An 18,034-nucleotide genomic window follows, 5' to 3' on the forward strand; every position below is an offset into this window, starting at 1 on the left:
AAACGTTTTACCGTGATCCGCACCATTGGATACTGATATAGAATACGTGGATATTGTGAGATTCTCGCACACTGATAAAATTTTCTCTCAGCTGGCTACAGGGTGTATATTCTACATGGGATCCCCGGCTCAGGGGGGGGGGGGGGGGGGAAATAAGTGGTTGGAGGGAAAAAAAATGTAAAAATTAAGAAAACTGAAAACATTTTTTCCATTTCCCCCCCCCCCCTCCTTGGTGAAAAAAACTAAAAAAATGTGTGGTAGGAGGGATAAAATAAATAAAAAAATAGAGTTCTTTAAATATTTTTCCATTTTCCCTCCTACTTGGTGAGAAAAAACTAGGGCAGGGGTGTATATTCAGCACAACATTTATTTTTTTTTCCCCTGCTACAAAATTTTTTATTTTTCTTCCCCCCCTAGTTTTTTCTCACCAAGTATTGGGAAAATGGAAAAATATTTAAAGAACTCTATTTTTTTATTTATTTTATTCCTCCTACCACACATTTTTAAAAGTTTTTTCACCAAGGAGTAAATGGAAAAAATGTTTTCAGTTTTCTTAATTTTTACATTTTTTTCCCCTCCAACCTCTTATTTCCCCCCCCCCCCCCCCTGACAAATATCTAAAGACTAGCAACCTAAATTGACAACAAAATTCCACTGTCACAATATCCTCGTATTCTATATCCATTCTTCAGTCCATTACATGACATGTAGCAAAAAAATTTCAATTTGAGGAGATTAATAGAAATAAAAAAATTTTGGAACTATAAATATTAATGATTTTGCCTTTATATCTTTCAATTTTCAACATAAAATGCATTTTTTACACAGGTATAATATTTGTAGCGAATATAATTTTCATTTTCTCTTTTTTTCTTCTTTAACATGGCACGGTGTAGTTTTAGTTTGCTGGAATGTGGATTTGCATACCATTTGGAAGACTCGCATGGGCTCTGAAATAAAGAAATTTAAAAACTAATATTCAGTTTAATTTTTCATGAACATTGAACAGCGGAGATAATAACAGTGTTGCTTTTGAAATAGGTATTTCCGAGAGCATATTGGACAGACAGATGGACCAAGTAAATTACAAAGTAGATGCTCCGATCATTACAGTTTGATTACTTAGTTTTATTACGTCAAGGCTGGCTTTGAAAATTGTAAGACAACCATAGACGTCCAAGCTTTTTAATTAAACATCCCCCCCCCCTTTATGTTATTTTTTTTGTACAGGGTGACTAATATATTCTCATTAACACTTTTCTGCTTTTTAATGACATATTTGATTTCGCAGGGCAATATTTTGTACCTGGGCTGGGGTGTTCTATTAGCCCGTCTGTTGGCCTCCAATTCTTTAACTTTATTCCAGTCCTCGGCCTCCAGGCTCGTTTTCCCTTGGGACAGGGCAACTAAAATAAAATAATAGTTATTTCTCGCATCGTATTATAAACGGCTTTCCGCGGATATAGAAATTACAATTATGAGATTAAAACTAGTTTTTTTAGCCCCGAGGTGCTGAAGGCACGGGCTAAAAAAACTGGTTTTAATCTTATGATTGTACATTTTTATATTCGTAGAAAGCTGGATGGATATAATACGATGCTAGACATAGTTTTTTCGTATGGATGAGAACCGGTTCCTATCCACCGGATTCGAATGAATACGAGAAAGACATTTCTTAATTTTTTATTTACTTACAAACTATTAATTTCTGTTAAGTTTGAAATCCTAAATATCATGGGAGAGGGGGAGATACGAACGTGTAAATTGCACCAGTACCCAAATTTTAATCGTTTAATCAACAACTTCGGGCACTTTTTAAATTTCTAGTACCAACTGCTACCAAGGGCAGGAGGTACTTCTTGAAGTACTGGGGGATATTGACGTCCCTCCCCTTACCAGTCACCCATCCTTCCAGGGATATGGAAGGTTTGCGTAGGACTAACTATCCTACCTGTAAAAATCTCCACAGTTAGCGAAAACACCCACAGAACCTCAAACACTAATGGCTTTCACAAAGCCAGAGGTGTGCATGAAACAAGAACCGTTGGAACTGATGCTCAGTTTACTGAGAATATGAAAGATGATGGTGAAATCCGAAAGGAAGCTATCAACTTGATGACAGGACCAATAAGTTCTAAGCAAAGCTGTAAGATAGGAACCTGGAATGTTAGAACAATGTATGAGTCAACTAAAACAGCCCAAGTAGTTAAAGAAATGACAAGTTACAATATTGGAATACTTGGGATTGCAGAATGTAGATGGACAGGACAAGGACAAACTACAACCAAAGATGGCCACCTAATACTTTATTCTGGTCATGAAAGCCAACATATGTATGGTGTTGCTATAATTATTCAAAAACGACATGTCAATTCACTAATAGACTGGAAACCTATATCAGACAGAATAATTAAGGCTAGATTCCAATCAAGGCACTGCAAGTTGACCGTTATCCAATGCTGTGCCCCAACAAATGACAAAGATGAAGAAGTAAAACAAGAGTTTTATGATCAACTGCAATCAATCAGAAACTCAGTACCCAAACATGACATGTGCCTAGTTCTTGGAGATATGAATGCTAAAGTAGGAACTGACAGGACTGGAGTGGAGAATGCAATGGGACACTTTGGCATAGGTACAAGAAATGAAAATGGAGAACTTTTACTTGAATTCTGTTTAAATAATGATATGGTTGTAGGAGGTACATTATTCCAACACAAAAACATTCACAAATATACCTGGACAACACCTGATGGACAAACAAGAAACATGATTGACCACATTATGATCAATAGAAAATGGGTCAAGTCAATGCAAGACTGTAGGAGCTATAGAGGAGCCGACATATTTAGTGACCATGAACTAGTTGTCAGTAAGATTAAATTAAAGCTGAAGCGTACTGGCCATGATAAAAAGAGTGAGATTGGTAGACAATATGATTCTTCAAGATTAAAGGACCCTGTGATAAAGAATGAATTTGTCTTAAAACTCAGAAATAGATTTCAAGTCTTAGAGGACCTAAATGACGAGACTGAGATCACATGGACTTCAATTAAAGAAAACTTTCAATCTACTGCTAAGGAAATCCTAGGACACAAGAAACCAGAGAAAAAGGACTGGATCTCTGAAGAAACATGGATCAAAATAGAAGAGAGAAAGAAGCTCAAAAACAAAATCCATAATGCTCAACATTTGGCTGACATGAGCAATTTAAAAGCTGAATATACTGCTAAAGACAAAGAAGTCAAGAAGTGCACAAGGAAAGACAAGAGAGATTACATTGACAATCTGGCTGAAAAGGCCCAGAGAGCAGCTGACTTTGGTAACATGAAAACAGCATACAACATAACCAAGCAATTAAGTGGCAAATATAGCAAAAAGAGTGGTGAAACTATCAAGGCTAAAGATGGTAAATTACTCACTACAGAAAAAGAAATTGCTGAAAGGTGGAAATCACATTTTGAAGAAGTGTTGAACAGACCTGAACCAGAAATTACTGCTGAACCAGAACCAGGACATGAAATAGACATAGATATAAGACCACCAACTATTCAAGAAGTTAAAGCTGCTATACATAGCCTAAAGAATGACAAAGCACCAGGACCTGACTTGATAACTGCCGAAATGCTTAAGGCAGACATAGATCTTTCTGCTAGGACTCTAACTTATCATTTTGATAAAATTTGGAGGCAAGAAAAGATACCAACGGACTGGTCTAAAGGTATAATCATAAAACTACCTAAGAAGGGAGATTTGAACAATTGTGATAATTGGAGAGGAATTATGCTGCTTTCTATCCCAAGCAAGGTCCTATGTAAAGTTATTTTAAACAGAATTGATGAGAAAATTGACAATAAACTGAGAGAAGAACAAGCTGGATTCCGTGCTGGAAGGGGCTGTGTTGACCAAATTTTCACCCTTAGGACAGTTATTGAACAATGTGTTGAATTTAACAAGCCACTTCACGTAAATTTTGTTGATTTCTTTAAGGCCTTTGACTCCATACACAGACAAACACTCTGGAAAATACTAAGAAGTTATGGTATACCAGAAAAGATGATAATTATGATAACTAAATTTTATGACAACTTCCAAGCCTGTGTTTCAGTTGGAAACAATAAGACATCTGATTTCTTTAAAATAAGCACTGGAGTTAGACAGGGATGCATTTTATCACCTATTCTATTTATATTGGTCATTGACTGGGTGATGAAGAAAACCACAGAGGACAAAAAACGTGGTCTCCAGCTGGGCATACTAGGACACCTAGAAGATCTGGACTTTGCTGATGACCTGGCAATGATTTCAGAAACAATTAAACATCTACAAGCTAAGACAGATAGACTAGTCAAATATGCAGGACAAGTCGGGCTCTTTGTTAATGTCAAGAAGACTGAAATTATGAATATACCTACAAACCCTGATCAAACTATAACAATAAATGGTGAACAATTGAAACAAAGCAACAAATTCACCTATTTGGGGAGTGTTATCAGCAGTGAAAATGGCTCAAAAGCTGATATTAAAACCAGGATTGATAAGGCTAGGGTTGCTTTCAACAGTCTACACAACGTTTGGAATTCAAAGAAACTTGCTCTGAAAACAAAAATCAGACTTTACAACAGTAATGTGAAATCAGTTCTTCTCTATGGAGCGGAATGCTGGAGAACTGTGAAAACTGAAACAAATCAACTTAATGCATTTCACAATAGCTGCCTAAGAAGAATTTGCAAAATATTCTGGCCAAACAAAATATCAAACCTTGAGCTGTATGCTAAGACCAAGTGCAATAGTATTGAAGCAGAAGTGAAATATAAAAGACTAAGGTGGCTAGGACATGTGCTCAGAATGGAACAAAATAGGTTTCCAAAGAAGTGCTTAAAATGGAACCCTACCACTGGTAAACGTAATCGGGGACAACCAAAAATGACCTGGAGGCAGAGCACTGAAAAGGACCTCTTTAATTTGGAATTAACATGGGGAGAAGCTGAGAAACTTGCCAAAGACAGCAGGAATTCATGGAGGAACAAGGTGTCCGTATTCTCTGGCCTTCACAGTCAAAAAGAGAGATGCGTCTGATGACCTGATGACCAACTGCTACCGTCTAGAACCGTTTGATAAGGTTTTTAAGTGAGAAAAAGTATTATGTGAAGATAGGTTTCGTGACTTTTTTGCTAATAAAATGGCAAAACAGCTGAGCCGTTAGCCGTTACTTTTCCAACTTTTTGTTCGATTTAGGGAAAATAGACCTACCAAGGATTATTCATGCAAAATTTCTGATCGAAATTCGAATTCTAAGTGCCATTTAATCATTGATTACGAGATGGTTGCATTAAAAACCCCCCCTTTGATTGGTTCGATCCAAACAAGTATTGTTAAAAGCGAAGCTTTTCTATAATTAGGGTCGGAACGTCCGTCCGTAACGGATAGCTTTTTTCGTTAATTTAGGCATGTTAGAATTGTCCTATCGATTTCAAACTTTGTATGGTGATTTCTTTAGTAGTTAGGTACATCTGCTCTGATTTTTGGTATATTAATTACTGGGACAACAAAGTATAATATTACAAGCGAAGCAACTCTATAATCAAGTCTTAAAAATGTAAGTATGTCCATAAACATTATCCTGTATCAAGCAGTTTTTTCAACAAATTTACTTACAATTTTGCTTCGACTCTTATACATTTATATTCTGATCAGTTCTGACACTATATAAATGTTAATGTCCGTTTGACCTACCGTTTCAGTGCTTCGCTTTTATGGATGTTGTCATCCTTGTTCTCCAATTTAATTTTGTTCATCAATATTCAATTGGGATGCAAGTTTCAATTTATCGTCAAATGGCTTATCCCTTAAAAAAAAACCTGTAACTAGATTCTATTAATTTTATCATAACAATTTATAAGCTCAACTTTAATAAATATTGTGACCCTATTTAAAAATACTTTCTTACCTAATCTTGCAAGCACAAGATGTGAATGTAAATCTTCAGGTGTAAATTGATTTGGATCATTCTGCCTCAGCTGGACAAAATCGTCCGTAACAGCCGTCTGTACAGCCTCGGGTAGGCTGTAGTCTGACTCACGACACTGGGTCAGGTACACACGAATTCTAAAAATACAGGAAAATTAGATATTAAAGCTTGAAAAAATCATATGTTGAAGTTTATCATAATTATTTTTCTCGTATTCATTCGAATCCGGTGGATAGGAACCGGTTCTCATCCATACGAAAAAACTATGTCTAACATCGTATTATATCCAGTTTTCTACGGAAAGCCGTTTATAATACGATACGAGAAATAACTATTAACACTTTAAAATCAATTGGAAATATAAAATATAAACAACTTTTTTACCAGTGTGGCTTCGAAACATATTAATATCGGATGGATTAGAACCGGTTATAAGCCATACTGAAATGTCATATATCTGCGATCCGATAATTAACTATTCCCTACCTGTTAAGTAGATCTTTGTTAAGAATAGAGTTAATGTTACGGTAGTTTGTCTCCAATAAGGATTCTTCGGGGATAACCTATAAATAAAGAAATTTGAATAACTTTCAAGATGAGTTATCAATTAAAAGATTTTTTGTTAAATAACCACTTTATGGTTTTTATGGCCCCCCGTAGGGGTAAGTCATAACATAGGTAAATACCTACCTTCCCTTTATTCTTATATTATGTTAAATTAAGGGGGGGGGGGGGGTTTAATGCAACCATCTCGTAATCAGTGATTAAATGGCACTTAGAATTCGAATTTCGATCTGAAATTTTTCATGAGTAATCCTTGGTAGGTCTATTTTCCCTAAATTAAACAAAAAGTTAGAAAAGTAACGGCTGGCGGCTGGCAGCTCAGCCGTTTAGCCGTTTTTTGCCTATTTTCAGGGCAAATTCATCATTAATTACGTAGGAATCAACTTTTAAAAACATATTTTGGGTTCAATTCATGGTAAATGATAGCTATAACCATTTTTTAAATTTCTAGTACCAGCTGCTAAACGGCTAGAATCGGCTGAAAACGGCTGGGAGCTGCCAAGAGTATGAAGGGTAGATATGGCTTGTGACGTATCTAAGGGTAGGTTTTTATGGCTGCTGAGCTCAAAAATACTACCAAAAAAAGTGGCCGCCCATCCATATGGCAGCTGGGTAACAGCTGCCGCTCAGCTGGGAGCGGCCAAGAGTAGAATGAGTAGGTAGGGCTTGTTACGTGTCTAGGGTTAGGTTTTTATGGGTGCTGAGCTCAAAATTATTACCAAAAATAGTGGCGGCCCATCCATATGGCAGCTGGGTAACAGCTGCAGCTCAGCTGGGAGCGGCTAAGAGTAGAATGAGTAGATTGGGCTTGTGACGTGTCTAGGGGTAGGTTTTTATGTGTTCTAAGCTCAAAAATACTACCAAAAATAGTGGCGGCCCATCCATTTGGCGGCTGGGTAACAGCTGCAGCTCAGCTGAAAGCGGCCAAGAATAGAATGAGTACATAGGGCTTGTGAAGTGTCTAGGGGTAGGTTTTTATGGGTGCTGAGCTCAAAAATGCTACCAAAATTAGTATTTTTGTGGTCAGCACCCATAAAAACCTACCTCTAGACACGTCACACGCCCTATGTACTCATTCTACTCTTGGTCTCACAGCTGAGCTGCAGCTGTTACCCAGCTGCCATATGGATGGGCTGCCACTATTTTAGGTAGCATTTTTGAGCTCAGTACCCATAATAACCTAACCCTAGACATGTCACAAGCCCTATGTACTCATTCTACTCTTTGCCACTCCCAGCTGAGCTGCAGCTGTTACCCAGCTGCCATATGGATGAGCCGCCACTATTTTTGGTAGTATTTTTGAGCTCAGCACCCATAAAAACATACCCCTAGACACTTCACAAGCCCTATGTACTCATTCTACTCTTGTCCGCTCCCAGCTGAGCTGCAGCTGTTACCCAGCTGCCATATGGATGGGCTGCCATTATTTTTGGTAGTATTTTTGAGCTCAGCACCCATAAAAACCTACCCCTAGACACGTCACAAGCCCTATATACTCATTATAATCTTGGCCGCTCCCAGCTGAGCTGCAGCTGTTACCCAGCTGCCATATGGATGGGCGGCCACTATTTTTGAAAGTATTTTTAGCAGCTGGTACTAGAAATTTAAAAAATGGTTATTGCTATCATTTACCATGAATAAAACCAAAAATAAGTTTTTAAAAGTTGATTCCTACGTAATTAATGATGAATTTGCCCTGAAAATAGTCAAAAAACGGCTAAACGGCTGAGCTGCCAGCCGCCAGCTGCTACTTTTCCAACTTTTTGTTCGATTTAGGGAAAATAGACCTACCAAGGATTACTCATGCAAAATTTCAGATCGAAATTCGAATTCTAAGTACCATTTAATCACTGATTACGAGATGGTTGCATTAACCCCCCCCCCCCCCTTAGGGATGGCAATCCGTCAAATTTTTGGACCGGATTCTTACAAGAATCCAGCCCAAAAAAATGGATTCCAGATTCTTATTTTTAGCGGATTCCGGATTCTAGCAATATTTAAAAAGGCTTTTTAAAAAAAATAAGTGCTACATATGTCCTTAAAATTAATGTTCTTGGTGTTCTCTATAATTCAATTCCAAAAATCGAGCCAGATTTTAAAAGATTTTATATTTAATGATGATAATCTTTGCTTTCAAAAAGCGGAATTGAAAGAAAAAACTCAAGACGCTAATTTTAGCCTACATATTAAGAATCCAAATCCGCTATTAAAGAACGGATTCCGGATTCAAATTCCAAAATTGACTAAAAATTGGGCGGATTCCGGATTCGGATTGCCAACCCTTAAATTAATATTATGTTAAATGCGTGCCTATTCCAAAGATTAATAGGAAAAAAATCGTGCTTTGCCTTTGCTCCAAACATAAATATAGGATGATTAAAATCTTAACATCAAGTTATTGTCTTTCATAACAGAAAAACTGAATTATTTTCTCTAAACAGTAAACAAAGTAGGATGATTAAAACCTTAATATCAAGTTCATGTCTTTCTTAACAAAAAAAAAACTCAGAATTCTTTGCAACAAAAAACAGTACATTTTGTCTACAAGATGAATATCTACCTTGAGCTGAAAGTCTGATGGAAGAAGTGATCTTCCTTCAGATAGGACAAGAACAGGTACATCCGTTTCATACTCCAAGCTGTGGTATTTAAAATCATAGTCAAGCTTCTGCCATCTGAAAAGAAATTTTATTAAGATTTTCTGACAAAAAAAAACAAGCGGCTGCGCCCGTAAAAGCCTCAATAGCAGCTCAAAAGTTTGTATGTAGAGACTATTTGTGAACAGTAAATATTCTAAAGGGGGGGGGGGGGGGGGAGGGGGTTTAATGCAACCATCTCGTAATCAGTGATTAAATGACACTTAGAATTCGAATTTCGATCTGAACTTTAGCATGAGTAATCCTTGGTAGGTCTATTTTCCCTAAATCGAACAAAAAGTTGGAAAAGTAACGGCTGGCGGCTCAGCCGTTTAGCCGTTTTTTGCCTATTTTCAGGGTAAATTCATTACAATTACGTGGTAATCATCTTTTTAAAACTATTTTTGGTTTAATTCATGTTGAATGACACCAATAACCATTTTAAAAACTTCTAGTACCAACAGCTACCGTCTAAAACCGTTTGATAGCCTTTTGGAATGGAAAAGAGTATTATGTGGAGGTAGGTTTCGGTACTAATTTGCAATATAGATATCCAAAAAATGGCAAAACGGCTGAGCCGTTAGCCGTTACTTTTCCAACTTTTTGTTCGATTTAGGGAAAATTCGAATTCTAAGTGTCATTTAATCACTGATTACGAGATGGTTGCATTACCCCCCCCCCCTTTTATTTTAGTGTTGTTAAGCCGTCATTAAAGTAAAAGATAAAGAGGGGACTAATCTGCTAGTAGCGTCATAAATATATTATACACACATCAGAGTCCATGCAAAAGAACAGAAAGCAATTTCCTAGCAGGCAAAAAGGATCTCAACCTCTTGGGCCATGTAGTTGTCTGGATAATACATCTATACCTAGTACTTATACATTTATTGGGCCGTCGGCCCGTCATGACGCGTCCGTCACATTTACAAGTTACAGTAGCTACTATAATCATTATTAATTTAAATAATCAAATATATGTTTAAAGGTGTAAATCTAAAAAACTTTTTATCTTTATTCATTAAAGATATAGGTAGGTATTCATGTTTTTTTTTATAAATATTTTTTTAATATTTCAATTTGTACCTGATAAGATTACCAACAGCAGTAAGATTCTGAACTCCTCTGGCAGACAGTTGTCCATCAGACATGACTGTCTCGTCCACAACCAGGTTTGTGCTGGCAGGCAGCTGTAGTACACCAGCAACCAACCTGTTCGCCTGAAAAGTTAAATATTATGTATATTTTATTTAAGCTTTACATATCAGAGAGGGAGGAGAACATTGGACTGTTTATTACACTACTCCTCCAAGTTTTATAATAATGTTCTTCTTGTTAGTTGCCTTAACAAATTTGGGATCTTTATATTGAATTTTGATTGAATGGTCAACAACTTTTTTTGTCTATATGTTACAACAACTAATTTCGAATACTAGAGATAATTTTTTTTTGAAAGTATTGTCTGAACTGTTAAGATCTCTACTGCACGTTATGTTCCTTTTAGTCTAACAATTTGTTTTTTTTTTATGAAACTTCACTAAAAGATAAGCCTTTTGATGCCAGTTAGTTAAAGTAAATAACATCTTTTTTTTTATTTTTCATTAGCTTAAAATATTTTAAGCACAATAGCCTTAATTAAGGTTGACATGAGAGAGGTCTAAGAATAAAGTCTTAAAAGCCCTACCTCGAAATCTTTGACAGGTACGAAGTTTGTACTATCCAGCTGTTGTCTGGACAGGGCCAGGTAATGAGATCCAGGTACCAGCAATCCCAGCACTGTGTACAGGCGCTTCATCCAGTTGTTGGTGGAGTTCACGTTGAACAGGTTTAAGCACATTTTACCCAGCACCTTAATTTAAAGAAATTACGTTTTTTTTAGCGTACCTAGTCTATAATATGTGTCTATGTACATACTGTTACTGTTTGAATGTGAGTTAAAACTCTTACATACAAATAGAACCACTGAGAAAAAATCCCTTAACTTTGTTCTGTTATTAAAAGAAAAGAACTTTCTGTTATTTCTTGATCTTTTTATTGTTATTGAATCGCTATTTAATATATGAGCATAATCACTTTGTTTGAAACTATTTACAAGTATAAACGTGTAGAAGTTGCTTTCTACACCCCCTGAGAAAACCCTGTTTGTAAGTATCAATTTTATTTTGAGCATATTATTTTCAAAGGAATGGAATTTTACCTGGATGTCACGACGACCATAAACCTTCGAGATAAGATGATAAAGAAGATATTCAGCGGCCAGAGCATCCCCAAGCAGAGCCTGTGTCAAGATATATATAATCTGCTCCCTTGTCCTGGCCATTTCATCTCTGGTCAGGTGTCTGCCAGGTCCAACCAGTGGATTATTATGCTCAACCTTTTTCAGATGAACCGCATGGATCCTGGGGACCAGGGACGGGGGAGGAAGAGTGCCTGATTGATCCTCCAGCGAGTCAATCTGCTGGGCGGCAAGAGCAGGGTCCAGGGACACAATGCCGACTAGGTCGACCATGTCGTTTAGCTTGAGAGCGTCATCTTTGATGTCATACAGCTTAACTATCACTGCTTTGCCTGAAATATACACGAATAAAATCTGATAAATGTCGAAAAATCGCTGAAAATAAAAATTTAATTAGGTATCTTATTAATTCATGATATCTAAATAAACGTTGTACGGACGTACCTAACCCTAATTGTTTAGTAGCTGCGCTACTTGAAATCATAATCTTACCTCTAGCGTTAGGAATTGGAAGATTGAGATCATGTCTGTGTTTCATATTTTCGTGGGCCGCAGGATTATTTCCATTCTTAATAACCACACTGCCATCCTCTCCCTTGCTCCGCTTACCAACCACTCCGTTGTCATCCTCCATATCATTGCCACCAGCTTGTGCAACATCCGTGGCAGCGGCGCCGCTTTCTGTATCCATGTCCATGCTTTCTTCTGTTGCTGTTGCGGTGCCAGGTTCAAGGCCACGTTTTAGGGGATTTTGTGCAGTGCCGGATGGTCCAGCCTTCTCGTTATACCTTCATAGGTTAATGTTATACGAATTATAATTTTTCATTTGTTTCAAGATAGTACCTACACTTAGGTTAGGTAGCATTGAACATATTCTTCAAAATTATCAACTTTAAACAGGCGGTTTTAAGTTTCTACTATAAATGTCTAATTTGAGGTAGTACCTAAAGGTTGTAATTTTAGAAATATAGTTTTTAGCATAAATTACAAGAATTAAGCCTAGAAAACTCACCTTGTAGAGTGAACATCGGTAACCCAAGGACTTTCACCAGGAATGCTGACACAGTAAACAATACCTCGATCCTGACATAAAAAAAATTAATCATAACTTACTGCAAACAACATAGGACAGTAAAATTACTACCTATTGTATTTACATCAGGGGTGTATATTCTGCACAAGATTTTTTTTTTCCCCCGGCTACATTTTTTATATTTTTTCCCCCCCCTAGTTTTTTTTCTCACCAAGTAGGGGGGGAAAATGGAAAAACATTTAAAGAACTCTATATTTTATTTATTTTATCCCTCCAACCAAACATTTTTTTAGCTTTTTTTTCACCAAGGAGTGGGGGGGGGGGGAAATGGAAAAAAAGGTTTCAGTTTTCTTAATTTTTACATTTTTACCCCTCCAACCACTTATTTTTTATCCCCCCCCCCCCCCCCCCACCCCCTGAGCAGGGGATCCCATGTAGAATATACACCCCTGATTTATATTTTAAAAACCCTAATGCAAGTCCACCCTTTCCATGCCTTTCTTATTTTACATTTATTTGACACAATTGTGAGTATTTTCAAGATCTTTTGACAAAATTGCTTAGTTAATGATGGTTTTACCTTCATAACATTGAAATCAGATTCTTGAATTATTTCTTCCCTCATTCCATTTTGAAGAACATCGCGGTATCTTAAATATGAATCGCAGTTAAAATCAAAATGGTCATGATAAGCAAAATTTCGTAAAGAAAGACATCCAAATACTTTAACGCCCGACTGTAAATTATTTAATATCTTTAAGCCCCCCCCCCCCCCCCGCCCACCTTCCTAGAAAATTGGCTAATTAAATTGAAATTAGTAGAAGATGAAACTACATGCATTTTCTTCAAGACATAAAAACTTCCAAATTACCAACCTTCCACATTGTATGGACGATGTTCCGCTGGCAAGATTTCTGATTTCATACTCAGAAAGGTAGATTTCTGGATCAAACATATCCTACAAATAATAATAGTTAATCGAAATTTTTTACGATATCCATTACATGAAGTAGAATATTTTGTTTGTTTTAAATCGCGGTTAAGAACTAGTTTGCCACTTTGAAAGTTTTAGGCTATTTTACTGCTCTTACTCCCTTTCAAACCAACTAACAACTTTATTCAACAAAGGGGGTAATTTAATTTGTCCTCTTTTGGGATGTATATCAATTTATCGTCCATTCTTAATTAAGATACCTGATTATACAGATATGTATATTATGCCGGATTTAGATGAATATAATTTAGACCATGAATCAACTGTTTTAATCAAAAGTACCTTACCTGTACCATACCTCTGAACCTGACAAGCTGACCGTCGGCAACCTCATGATTGGGTAGATGGTTCAGGGATGGCAAGGAATTCCAGGTTGTTTCACAGGTTAGCAAATCCTTATATATGAAATTACGTTAATACATTACAGCGAATATTTTTACATTTTAGATACTATAAGCTTAGCATCTCTCTTGACTACTATTCAAGGAAAACGGTTAATTTTGAATTTTTAAAAACTCAAAACTGTTTATTTCCTAGGTTATATATTTGTTGAAATACGTCTTTCTTGAATGTTGTCATCCTACTGAATACAAATTCACAAAAAAAGGAGGTTTAAAAAAATAAACCGAAAGAACTAGGTATTATGTTGTTTTTTAAAATAAATATTTAAATTTTGTTTCAAATATTTTAGTCACCTTAAATGCAGAGGAAACAGTAACTTCCCAGTTAGCGTATTCCTAAAAAAAGATAAAAAAAACTTATATCAATGTAGAATAAAGAGTAAAGTAAAAAAATCATGTAAAAGAATGACAAATAAAATAAATGGTCATGGTTTAAATGAATACAAAATATTGATTGAGATGTATTAACCCTCCACTCACAGTCAGACCCTTCTAGTTATTTGACTCTCACATCCCTTCCCCAAATATCTGCTAATTGGGCGGTCAAATTAGTCAGTCAAATTCAAACTTTCGAACAGTAGACTACTAGACATTACAAAACGAATATCAAAATAGTGAGAAACTTTTTACACGGGGATTTTGAAATTTTGTTTCTAACACGTATAATAGTATAGTTATCTGTTATGACAACCAAATATAAACAAAGTGATTTATAGAGTTCTGTCAATGCTTAATAATCTACTCAAGGATGTATATTCTGCACACGATTCATTTTTACCCCTGCTGCAAATTTTTCTTATTTTTTTCCCCTCCTGTTTTTTTTTCATCAAGGAAGGGGGAAAATTCGGAATTCTTTATTCTATTTATAGTATCCCCCCTCCCATACATTATTTTAGTTTTTTCACCAAGGAGGGGAGAAAAATTTAAAAAATGTTTTCATTCAACCCCTCCCACCCCCCCCCCCCCCAACATATTTTTCATTTTTTTATCCCCTTCCCCTCTTAGAAGGGTCAATTTTGCAGAATATATACCCCTGAATCTACTACCAAAGAAAAAACTTACGTGTTTAGCTTTATAAATTTTTGAAACCAGGTTGTGGGGGCAAGTTTTCCAATCATCTGCAACTGGCATTTTCAACTCCGCCTACAATCAAAGCTTTTCTTATTACGATTGCTTATTTGATAGCAAAGAGTTATTCAGTAATGGTTGATTTTGGATATTTGAAGCTGCAAATAAGAATGGAGGTGTGCAATTTTATGATCAATCTGATTGCAGACTAGAGAATAAGCTTAATTTCTAATAAAAACACAATCCCCTTATACATAAGCATGTAAACAATATCAACACAAAACCACAGGTTTCTAGCATTATGCTGGCTAAAATGGTGTTCGTAAAAGGACAGGCAGACATACATCCTATTACTAACATATTAAGCATAGTATAATTCTAAACCATGATAATCTTCAGAGGAAAATGATTTGAAATTATGCTGGTATACATAAATCTAATCTACAGACAGACATCTTGTTACTTGCATAACAAGGAAAATCTAAACTATTTCAACCTTTAGAGGAATATGATGTGAAACAAGGCTAGTATACGTGACCTCAATCTTGAAGCTGGCAGACAAAGGAGACAGAATTCTGTCTCCTAATCTGAAACAAGGATGTGTTTTCAAGGTCTAAATTGTTCAGAAAGGAAGGTCGTGCAAGCAATGACATGATTATCAAACAAACAAAACTCGTAAACTTATCTTATTCGTTGGCTTGCAAAATTTTCAATGTAACTTTCCAGGTCATTATAATATTCGTCTTAATTGTCTATCTTGCAAAATTATGAATTGTTTGCATATTGACTATGTTATGTTTTTGTAGGTAATATTGCCAAATAATCATAAATATTTTTTTAACTAAATTATTGAAAATCAAATCAACTTTTAAGTTTTAATCATTGATATATTATACCGGCAAACTTAATAATAAGCTAATACAAGAATGAAAATTAATGTACTTTTTTGATATAGGAAACTGATTGTAATAATATAATTTTTTACAGGGTTGCTTAATCACTGTCATTGCTATAATTCATGCTATATTTGCCAAGATAAAACCCCGTTTTCATAAAATAAATTGACATCGGTTAGCAGCTTAGACATAAGTTAAGGGTGCTGTTAAGTGTTTCATAGACCAAACTGAAGTAAATTTAACTGATCATGATAACCGATGTGTGACGTCATAACATAAGTTAAAGCTAAACCTATGTTCACATCAGTTAAGACTTAACCGAAGGTGATAAAAACAGCTTAACCAAAGCCAGCTGTCGAAATTCGTACGGGGCATTTGTACTTCAGAAGAAAAAAATAAAAGGTCGGTTCGAGAAACACCGTGTGAGTAAGCTGTGATCACGCATGAATTTAGTCACCCCTATCTCACCCCTGATTTCGATTTCGTAGGTGTGATGGAAATTGCTCACACGTAGCCGTTCTATAAACATACGTGTGGTGTGACTGCTAGGTGTGAAACAACAACATACGGGTGACAAGATTTTAGCTGTCAACAACAATGTGTACACCGGTAACAACAACACTTTTTTATCAACTTCTGCCCAACTTTAGAAGTCCAACTTACAACAAGCCCTAATTCTGTTTATAATTCCGCGTTTATTTTTTTTATTTATGAATGTCGTCTTCCAAGAACAAAATTTTTTATGTCAATCGTTAGCAGACCAGCACGAAAACAACACGTAGTGACGTAAATTTAGCTCGTCATTATTTTAAGTATTAAAATTGTAGAACGGGTCTTTTGATTGATAAATCAAATTTAATAAATACCTATAGTTTTGATTTATAGGTTCGTTTTCAATATTATTCGTGAAATTAAATTATTTGTAGGTTTACAACAATATTTTTTTCAGATGGAATGAAATTCATTTGTTGACAGATTGTGCCTGTGGTGGAATTTGGGGACAGAACTATGAAAGCTAATGTTTACATGAATGGGAAGCAAACATCAAATCATACAAATTGCATCATATTTATACAGGTATTTTATCACATTTTTCTAAAATCTAAACCCATTTTACTTTCATTTTTAGATGTCATTTTTTTACTCAGATATTAAGTAAAATAATTGAGTTCTTAATTTAACCTTCCAGTTATTCTGCCCTCAGAATGTAGGGCTTTCGCCATTCATTGTAAATTAGGAGAATTATGATGTACTTATGCCATTATAAAAAATAATTTATTATAACTGGCCCAAAACCTTCCTTGGATATTGCAATCTTAATAAATAAATTTCCTAATATAATATGATAATAATGTTTTTTAAATTGTTACACTCTCTTTTTTTCAATAGGTATTATGTATTTTAAGTACCTATGTAAACACCTGATCTACTTGACAATATTTTAATTTTAAAGTTAATCTTTTTATTAAGGAGTTTGGATGTCAGAGGAGGAGGACAGGATTGTTAATTCCCATCCCCAGTTAACGAGATTTCCAAGAATTATTCTGTTAATAAGCCACCTTGACAACCTTAAAAGTAGTGGCTACACTTAAAAACAAAAATTATACCATATTTGTTCACTTACATTCTATATTATTTTCATAAATGTTTTAATTGTTGTGCTTAAATTAATAAAATTAATTCTGAATTTTTCATTACTTTTATTATTGGTAAATCTTAATAATATTTCAACATCAATCGTGTTTTTAAAAGCTTATAGTTTCTGTACCAATTACCTATAGTGTTTGAAAGTACATGCCTAAATTGAGGATTATAAAGATAACCGTACAGACTGCCCAACATAATATTATAAAATTTAAAGAATTCAAGGTACTAATATGGAAAATCGTGTTGACGGATTTGGTTCTTTACCTAAACCGCGTTATAAGATATCAATAGGTTTATCTACTGCTGCAATCAATTGGTTAGTTGCCTGTAAATGATAAGTAGAATAAAAAAGCTACAGGACCAATTTTTTTTTTAATTTCGTCTGTTTAGGTTGGACACCTGTCATATTACGTTTTTTTTCTCCAGATATAAAGTACTAGCGGCCGCCAGGGAGTGAGGGGACATTGGACTGTTAATCACACGAGTCCCGAAGGTCTTACAAGAACGTTTTCTTATTCGTTGTCTTAACAAATTTGGGGACTTTTTTATTTTAATTGGTTGTATTATAAAGTTGTGTGTCCTAACGTTTCA

At 35.4% G+C, this 18,034-nt stretch overlaps 1 protein-coding gene and 1 long non-coding RNA gene across 2 annotated transcripts; one reads left to right on the top strand and one right to left on the bottom strand.

The window, feature by feature from the left end:
* Positions 1-770: 770 nt before the first annotated feature.
* On the bottom strand, positions 771-15,524 carry LOC145321798 (mini-chromosome maintenance complex-binding protein). The gene is made up of 16 exons (XM_080163418.1): positions 15,397-15,524; positions 14,895-14,975; positions 14,127-14,168; positions 13,719-13,826; positions 13,313-13,395; positions 13,018-13,087; positions 12,417-12,487; positions 11,897-12,192; positions 11,366-11,736; positions 10,853-11,017; positions 10,255-10,388; positions 9,096-9,210; positions 6,458-6,534; positions 5,951-6,108; positions 1,307-1,406; positions 771-950 (listed from the first exon to the last, which is right to left on the bottom strand). The coding sequence occupies exons 2-16, from the start codon at positions 14,961-14,963 to the stop codon at positions 899-901; spliced, it is 1,911 nt and encodes a 636-aa protein (XP_080019544.1). The 5' UTR covers positions 14,964-14,975; positions 15,397-15,524; the 3' UTR covers positions 771-898.
* A 672-nt stretch (positions 15,525-16,196) lies between these two features.
* On the top strand, positions 16,197-17,490 carry LOC145321799 (uncharacterized). Its single transcript, XR_013880416.1, has 3 exons — positions 16,197-16,405; positions 16,746-16,873; positions 17,267-17,490. It is a non-coding gene; the product is annotated as an uncharacterized LOC145321799 (long non-coding RNA).
* Positions 17,491-18,034: the final 544 nt, after the last annotated feature.

Source organism: Acartia tonsa, chromosome 6 (genome assembly GCF_053477335.1).
Source record: "Acartia tonsa isolate MP-2025a chromosome 6, ASM5347733v1, whole genome shotgun sequence".
Classification (NCBI taxonomy): Eukaryota; Metazoa; Arthropoda; class Copepoda; order Calanoida; family Acartiidae; genus Acartia; species Acartia tonsa.

Bases quoted from the DNA above. Each gene is read 5' to 3' on its own strand.
- LOC145321798 (XM_080163418.1), bottom strand. From the start codon at position 14,963: ATGCCAGTTGCAGATGATTGGAAAACTTGCCCCCACAACCTGGTTTCA. The intron at 13,088-13,312 runs GTTGGTAATTTG...TTCATATTTAAG, and splicing joins TCGTCCATACAATGTGGAAG to ATACCGCGATGTTCTTCAAA. The intron at 9,211-10,254 runs GTACAAATTGAA...ATTTCTTTTCAG, and splicing joins GCTGTTGGTAATCTTATCAG to ATGGCAGAAGCTTGACTATG.